The 8619-nt window shown below is 37.1% G+C and overlaps 1 protein-coding gene and 1 long non-coding RNA gene across 2 annotated transcripts in view; one reads left to right on the top strand and one right to left on the bottom strand.

Moving 5' to 3' along the window:
- Positions 1-5550, top strand: part of LOC107664391 (uncharacterized) — a 26408-nt gene extending 20858 nt beyond the window's left edge. The window contains exon 3 of the long non-coding RNA XR_001631449.1: positions 5492-5550. This is a non-coding gene — a long non-coding RNA (uncharacterized LOC107664391). The remainder of the gene's footprint in view (positions 1-5491) is intronic.
- Positions 4550-6550, bottom strand: LOC107664389 (gamma-crystallin N-A-like). The gene is made up of 6 exons (XM_016454946.1): positions 6469-6550; positions 6004-6052; positions 5560-5681; positions 5208-5343; positions 4916-5055; positions 4550-4796 (listed from the first exon to the last, which is right to left on the bottom strand). The coding sequence occupies exons 1-6, from the start codon at positions 6510-6512 to the stop codon at positions 4664-4666; spliced, it is 624 nt and encodes a 207-aa protein (XP_016310432.1). The 5' UTR covers positions 6513-6550; the 3' UTR covers positions 4550-4663.
- Positions 6551-8619: the final 2069 nt, after the last annotated feature.

Genomic DNA, 8619 nt, shown 5'->3' with positions numbered 1-8619 from the left:
TTACTAGCACCTTTTCCATTTTTCTGCATATTTTTCTTACAGTGTACTGTAAGAAACAGTGTAACTCATCAACAATCGCAGGTACGAGCTACTAGCAAAGTGTCTCATAAATGAAAAATACCAGTATTCAATTATTATTATTATTATTATTACTATTAAACAATTGCAAATAGCAGCTAACTTAATTCCTGTAACGTGTGTACTGCTAGGCATCTTTGGTTTCCTCTTTTTGTGTAATTTAAATGGTAAATTGTGACTTTTTATCGTTTGAGTCACTTATCAAAAGTTGCTAAAAGCTACCAAATAAATACAAAAAAAATAGCTAAATTTGTTGCTAGGTGCTTTTGGAAGAAAAAGTTGCTAGGGTAGTCTGAAAAGTTGCTAAATTTAGCAACAAAATTGCTAAAAAAATTGCAACAAAGTTGGCAACACTGACTGAGACGCAAGGTGGCGCCAATTTCGTTTGTTTGAATCAATCAAGGGAGCGCGAATCCGCGTGTGATACGTGACATGAAAGTAGTGCCAGGATTGATACCGTGCTTCGCGTTCCGTTTTCCTCCAACAGCAAAAGAAAATCCACTCGTTTGTTTTCACGAGCTTTGCAAAAGAGTGAAAATATACAGAGCTGGATTAAAGCAGTCAGACGAGAAAAATATGTTGAATTTACAGCCTCTACCTCAGCAACAGCATTAGAAAAAAGTGTTTACTAGCTTTTGGCAATTTAATGGCAGGATAATGCAATAAAAAGTACAGTTATGAATATACATTATTTTAAAAAAAAAACTTGGTGCGTCTCAAATGTATGTTGGACACCATTCACAGTCACAGATTTCCTTACAGCAGCGGCTGTCAGACTCTGATGCTAGACGGTAAAGTACATAGTAAAAGCGCATATTGTTTATGTCATTTGGGGCACAACTTTTTAACTGCTGCAGAAATGCATCATCATGGTCTGAAATATCTTAAATATTCCTGAAAGACATCTAATAAATCTTGGCACGATTTCAAAGTTCTGTCAAATTTTTTTTTTTTTAATCTGTAGGCTATGGCAGGAATTGTGTTGTTTAGGTAATTACTTGGCTTTAAATCCTTTAAATACCTCTCAGCTCATACACACACACACACACACATTGCTCAAAGAGCCATTACTGATGAGTGAGAGGGAAGTGAGAGAGTCAGTCCTGGCATCAGTGCAAAGTTGTTAGTGCTGGCTGAATGGAGGCTGAATGGAGGTGAGTGCACGGGATACTTAATTGGTCCAGTGTGCATGTGTGCGAGCATTGGTGATAATTGCGGTTCACAGGTGGCCACAGTGGTGGCCTGTCCAAGCTTTGAGTTCATACCAGGGCCTGGGACAAAAGATAAAAGATTCTAGAGCTCTTTGTTATTGACTGTGGTCAAAGCCTCTGGCCATCCCTGTGTCCACCTAGACATGAGTTCATGAGTCTCTATCCTAAAAATTCAAACAAGAGCCTTGATGCAAAGAACGCAAATTGATGTTAAGATCACATGGCAGCATTTACATTCAGAATAGTAACAAGTATCAGGAAACTGTTATACTTTTCTAGCTTCTTCTGCTTTCGAACTCTCAATAAACCATTAGATTAAAAAAAAGTGCCTGAAGATAATTAAAACTGCTGAGTAAAACTAGTTCTTGTAATTGTGCCAACAGTTCAGTACAGCCTCATAATGATGAGCTCAAAAATGTGTTCAAATGTCCACTGTTTTCACATCAATGCGATAAAGGAAATTTTAGTGGCATTATAGCAAAAATACCCCAGTTAAACCTTTCTTGGCGCCTCCTATCAGATATTGTTATCAGATAATGAAGAAATTCTTTCAAACATAGATATGCCATTAGCATTGAGCATGCAGTCTCCCCGGGCATTTCCCTTCTTTGTTGACTGAAGGATCAAAAACATGTTGAAACAAGATGACACGCTGCAAAGCGGCATATAGCATCAAGATTTTCCTGATAATCATACTGAAATAGCTTGTCAGATATGAAAGAGTTTGCGTTTAAGCCTTCCAGGGTATTTTCTGGTAAGATCATCTTTCTGTAACATAGACCAAGCAAAATGGCTGAGAGCGCAAGAACATTGTGCATTGATGGAGTGATATCTATGCTGCAAATGAGTCAAAACACAGAGGATATATGGTATGACATATGCTAGGATACCTACCACATTACGTTATCTTCAATTTAGTAGTGCTTACCTAAAAATATTCAAAAATATATCAGCTACATGAAGATGGGGGACAACACAGGCAAAATCAGATTTTTTTTTTAAATGCACTCATATTTTGAATGATATTTCCTCATTTTGTTATAAACTCAATGATTGAACTAAACCACTTTGGTGTCAATGTACTTTTCCTCATGGGCCTAAATCAAGTAGGAGGAGTTTCCCAGAACGGATTGACAGAAACGATGTGACATTCATGTCTGTTACTGCCTCACTTAAGAGAGTGTGAGTGAATTCAGTTTTCACTGTGACACTGCTGAAGATCGAGGGTCACACTTGGATAGAAGCTGTTTCATAAGGAAGTAACTAAGGATTTAAATACTCTGTGACACTGTGTGAATGAAACCAAACCAGACTGAGATAATAACTGCCATTAAGGTGTGCAGCACTGTGAGGTGTGTGCTTGTTTGGCCCTCTGTCAAGTAGTACTGTAATTATGTAACATGAGGACTGTGAAATTTGGCTTATGGATTACAGTAAAGACAATCACTGAAAGAATAGGAAAAGAGGGCAAACAGTTTTACAGTACAACTAATGTGTGGTATGTTTATAAATGTAAACATACATACCATATAAACACACTGAGAGAAATAGGGATTCAAATTCTAATTGTTAAAACATGACTTGCGGGTTGCCGTGTGGATGTATATGTTTTTGTGTATGTGTTTGTGGGATTGAACTCAAGCAAAAGGAGTGCTGTGTATGGGTGGTCAAATAGTTTACAATTTCATCTGTGACCAACTGGCTTACTGGAAAGAAACATAGGATCCTTCCATTTCAACAGGCCATGCCACCTTCAAGGTCAGACTCTGACTGTTTGTTTGTGTGTGGTACAGAGGGAAAAAAGTTTTGTGATGGACTTCCTGCCCGGAGCTCCCAAAAAAAAACAAAAAACATACTGTGTATGCATTGTTATTTCTTCTGTTTAAATCACAGGCCTTAAATGTAAGAGCAAAACAGCTGTATTTGCCTATAATTTTCAATTGCTTACACATACACTGCTGTTCAAAGGTTTGAAGTCGGTAAGATTTTTTACGTTTAAATTCTCATATGCTCACCAAGACTGCATTTATTTGATCAGAAATAGAGCACAACAGTAATATTGTGAAATATTATTACAGTTTAAAATAACTTTCTTCTATTTTAATATATTTAAATTGTGATTTATTTCATGCTACATTTTTCAGGATTCATTAATAAATAGAAAGTTCAAAAGAAAAACCTTTATTTGAAATAGAAATATTTTTGAATGGAAGTTCATAACATGTATCTGTATGTCCAAATCAGCATATTCTCTGTGAAATATAAGGTTGTTTTTGCTGTTCACTTACATAATGAATTCATTTATATTAGAAATGTAACAATATTTATTATATTATATTATTTCACTAGAGTCCTGGCTCACTGTAAATAACTGGATTTTTTATTAAATTTTTTTAACTCCAAATCCTAGGGCAACATTTTCATGTTCCACGATAGTATAAGAGCAACAGTAACTGCAGCAACAGCAGTGGTAACAGTAAAATCAGCACTAATAGGAACAATACTAGCTGTAATACTAATTTTATAGAATAAATAATCTGCCAGTGGTTAACATAATGGTTGTCAAACATTTGTTTATAATCACATAAACCTCTTTTCACTCTTGGCTCTCTCATTCCCTGTACTTCCTTCTCTGTGAGACATAATCTTAAACCAGTTTGCGTTCTTTCTACCCCTCTGCTGTGTCTACACTGGTGGTGGGTACCTGCTGTGGTGACCGTGAGAGAGATTGTAGCACAATGTCATCAGCACGACAACAACTGCTACTCCCACAACCCACAGAAATACCTCACCGGCCTTTAGAGAGCACAACAGCGTGTGTCTGTCAGTCCAACACAGAGCTAAAGCCAGTGTGAATTCCTCAAAGTATGCTCAAATATACACAGATGAGCTCCACAGCTGCTCTTTAAAGGATTCGGATCATAGAAGAGAGGGCAAAGCTGTGAGCTCACAGTTCCTATTAGCATCCCATGTCTAATGACACGTCCCATCAGGGCAGGACAATCCTGGAGCTGTGCTAAGAGACTATCTTAAGATGGTGGTGGCTCTGACATGCCAGGTAACAACAATGAACATACCAGACAGGCTGACATTGCAGAAACTCCAATGCGCATGATGTGTTTCACCGCTAGAGGACAACACAACACTCATTCTTGCATCTGAAAATCTCCTGAGCTGTTGGAGAACTTTTCATCTTCAAGGTACCTGATGAATTATGTAATTCCTGTTTGATAACGTAAGCACAAACAACAATATTTGTCTTTTTCATCAGTTTATTACTAAAATAGGTCTTCTGTAGGGTTTGTTTCACTTATAGCTGGTGTATTGTTTGTATAAAGAGCTGACAGATGTGGGTATTTTTCAGGGGATTTTGTTTAGCTGAAGCGGACACGGCGAATTGAGCCAATGGTGCTGTTTTGAGCACCCCAGTCAGAGAAGCTGTTGTAGTCCTTCTTCTCCAGGATGTAATGGGCTCCTCTGTAGTTAGGCTCCTGGTACGCCACCCAGCTGTGGTCAGGAGAGAGAGGTGGGAAATGTGACTGATGTATTTTTGCTAAATACATGCACACACGACACTGAACAGAATAAATAGCTCAGACCTTTAACATAAGTGAAACTGTACTCACGTTCCGCCCATTACTCTGACGGAGGACACTCTGTTAAGGCTGTAACGGCTCATCAGGTTGGGGATGTCATCATGCAGCTCTGTCTTCTTGCCTGAGAAACCTGCCCTCTCAAACAGCTGTGCACGGGGAGGGTTATTGTCCTAGACCATGAAATACAGGCAAACAAACCATTTTTGCGTTTATGATTTTGGATCATACCATCACATGTTTCATTTATTTTTTTTACAACCAGTGGAAATTACATTTGTTTTTTAATATTTTTTATTATTATTGAATAAAATGTGTGTCTCACTTGTTTCACAGCACGAACAGAGGAGATGTGGTCACCCTGAGCACACCACCTATCAGTGCAGTTGTACTCCCCCCTGTCAAACATGTCCCACAGGTACTGACGTCCTCGGAAGTTCTCATGTTCATATGCCACCCATCTACACAAGAACACATATCACAGTTGAAATGCAAAACATATCTAAATGGTCTTGATTTGGCTAAATGTCATTACATTTAACAAAAAAAAGAAGAAGCAAACATGATTTAGTTTAGCTATAAAAATGTTGATTGAATCAAAATGTGGAGTAATCATTAATGTTGCATTTATAAATGTTAAAATAAGGTCTTGTGATACAAAACTACCATGTACTCACGCTCCACTCTCCACCTGGACAGAGTTGCATCTGTCAGGAACATTTTTTTCACTGAATTTCTGACAGTCAGAGGTCAGGTCCAGTCGCCGACCTGCAAAGTTCCTCTGCTTGAAAAGGGTCACCTGAAAAACATACAAACTAATGTTAAAAAAAACGCCACTTGAACATGAACATTTATTCAAGTATTTACTAAGCACAATAGGATTAAAATAATTTTGGGAGAATACAGATACCCTGAACTAATACCTAGCTTCTTTTTCAGCGAATTTTCCTATTTTATAACTTTTTAAAACACCGCTAAAACAGCATAAGAAGAAATAAACAGAGTAGCAAACAGTTAACAGAAAATTCCCTACTGATATATTATTCATCAGCATCAAACTCAATGCTGAGTCACTATGCACGGATAATCTATAAAATATTGCCATCCAAATATACTCTTACCCTCCCACTGGACCCGTAGAAGGCATGTTGGAGCACAGACCCCAGCTTGCTAGAGAAAAATGTCAAATACTCTTAGCACATTTTCAAACATCAACAATCAAACAATTTCCATAAAATATGAAAGAAATTCATTTTAAATGGATTCTTTTCTTTCCAAACGTTTATGATATAACATTTAAATTAAAGTTAAATTTAATTTGTTCCATAGCAAGGTAAATGTATATTTATGTAAATTTATGTGTGGAACAATTCAGTTTGCCAATTAAAGCATAGCAGTATGTTATTTCAGGGCTGTCTAAATGGTATGGTTGTGATCAGAACTATACATTTACTCTCTTCCACAAATCTGTTATGAGTCATGGATGTTGGTCTGCCTTTTTCTGCAATGAATAATACAGTCCTCTTGGGAGGTGCAGATCTGATTGAAACTCGAAAATTTGGTGTCCAAATGCACCGCAAACATACCTGTTTTTTTTGACTAGTCCGGGGACCTTAGTAAAGATGTTCATGTCAGCTCGTGGTGGCCACTAAGACGGTCCTTAAATACAGCAGGTACATAGAAACAGGGAGTGCTAGAATGCTCATACTCTTTCTGCTGCTCTCTCTATAGTCTGTCTTTGTATTGATATGCTAAACACATACAGTATGCTGCCTATGTTTTGTAAAAGCCTTTAGCCATATGTGCATACAGAAACTCAAATGCACACGTGTAAAAGCTTAAACACATCAGTAGAAGATGCAAGAGAACACATGTAAATATGATGAACCAACATACATTGAACAGATTCTCCTTCATACACACCTAAACACACAACACAGGAACATAAACGTACAGTAAAAGAGTGCAGTGTCAACACTTTCTGGAACAATTCAACATTCTTTTCAATGCATGTTGTAACTGTATTCATGTTTGAACTGGGGCACCAGCAAGTAATATCACAATGACAGCCACACATATGTATAGTAGAGATCAATCCAACCATGATTTTCTATAATATTGGTCTATATTTATTATCCTAGTTCAGTCGGAATTGGATTATAGTAGTATTTAAGCAAGGGAAAAATATGCAAATATTTTATATACTTCTATATATTATATTCTGCACTTTATAAAATAACATTATACATTATAAATAAATGACTAACTTATCCTCTAACAGCTACACACATGGTCAGAATTGTTGGTACCCTTGGTGAATATGATCAAAGAAGGCTATGAAAATATATCTGCATTGTTAATCCTTTCACAAAAAAATTCACAAAACTCTAACCTTTCATTGGAGAATAAGAATTTAAAATGGGGGGGAAATATCATTATGAAATAAATGTTTTTCTCTAATACACATTGGACACAATTAACGGTACCCTTTTATTCAATACTTTTTGAAACCTCCATTTGCCAAAATAGTATAGGAGTTTTCTCCTATAATGCCTGATGAGGTTAGAGAACACCTGATGAGATCACAGACCATTCCTTCATCCAGAATCACTCCAGATTCCCAGCTCCATGACGGTGCTTCTCCTCTTCAGTTCACCCTACTCCTTTTCTATAAGGTGCCGGTCAGGGAACTGGAATGGCCATAGCAGAAGCTTGGTTCTGTGCCCAGTGACCCATTTTTGTGTTGTTTTTAAGATTATTGTCCGGTTGGAAGATCCAAACGTGGCCCATTATAATATTTCTAACAGAGTCAGTCACTTTTTGATTTTTTTTATCTGTTGGTATTTGATAGAATCAATGATGCCATGTGTCTAAACAGGATGTCCAGGACCTCCAGCAGAAATATAGGCCCACAACATTCAAAATACAGCAGTATTTTTAATTGTACACATGGGGTACTTTTTATCCCTGTGTGCACCAAACCCATCTTGAGTGTTTGTTGCTAAAAAGCTATTTTTTTAGTTACATCTGACCATAGAAGCCAGTCCCGTTTGAAGTTCCAGTCGTGTCTGACAACTGAATATGCTGGAGATTGTTTTTGGATGAGATGATTTTTTTTCTTGAAGACCTCCCAAACAACATGTGGTGATGTAGGTGCTGTTTGATCATTTTTTTTTAGGGTTTTCTGACCCCAAAACTCAACCTTTTTCAGCAGTTCTCCAGCTGTGATCCTTGAAGAGTCTTTGGCCACTCAAACTCTCCTCCTCACCGTGCATTAGGACGATACAGACACACGTCCTCTTCCAGGCAGATTCAAAACATTTTCTGTTGATTGGAAATTCTTAATTATTGCCCTGATGGTGGAAATGGGAATTTTCACTGCTCTAGCTCTTTTCCTAGAGCCACTTTCAAATTTGTGACGCTCAATTATCTTTTGCTGCGCATCAGAAATATATTCTTTGGTTTTCTCATTGTGATGGGTGATTAATTTGGAATTTGGCCTTTGTTTTCCCTTTTATTTATATTTCTGTGAAACAGGAAGCCATGGCTGGATAATTTCATGTTCATAATCACCCTGGTGTGCTTAAAATTGTGAATATGAATGGGAATATATTTCAGCTATATTTTACTCATAAGAATTTCTAGGGGTACCAATAATTGTATCCAATGTGTATTTGAGGAAAAAAAACATTTATTTCATAATGATATTTCCCCCCATTTTAAATTCTTATTATCCA

This window comes from Sinocyclocheilus anshuiensis, unplaced genomic scaffold (genome assembly GCF_001515605.1).
Source record: "Sinocyclocheilus anshuiensis isolate Anshui unplaced genomic scaffold, SAMN03320099.WGS_v1.1 scaffold307, whole genome shotgun sequence".
Taxonomy (NCBI): domain Eukaryota; kingdom Metazoa; phylum Chordata; class Actinopteri; order Cypriniformes; family Cyprinidae; genus Sinocyclocheilus; species Sinocyclocheilus anshuiensis.
Note: the sequence above shows the minus strand (reverse complement) of the source record. Positions and strands in the feature narration are given on the sequence as shown.

Excerpts from the sequence above, each read along its gene's own strand:
- LOC107664389 (XM_016454946.1), bottom strand. The coding sequence starts at position 6,512 with ATGAACATCTTTACTAAGGTCCCCGGACTAGTCAAAAAAAACAG. Across the intron at positions 5,682-6,003 it reads TCTACGGGTCCAGTGGGAGG|GTGACCCTTTTCAAGCAGAG; the intron begins GTAAGAGTATAT and ends TATGTTTTTCAG. Across the intron at positions 5,056-5,207 it reads CTGTTCGTGCTGTGAAACAA|GACAATAACCCTCCCCGTGC; the intron begins GTGAGACACACA and ends TTCATGGTCTAG.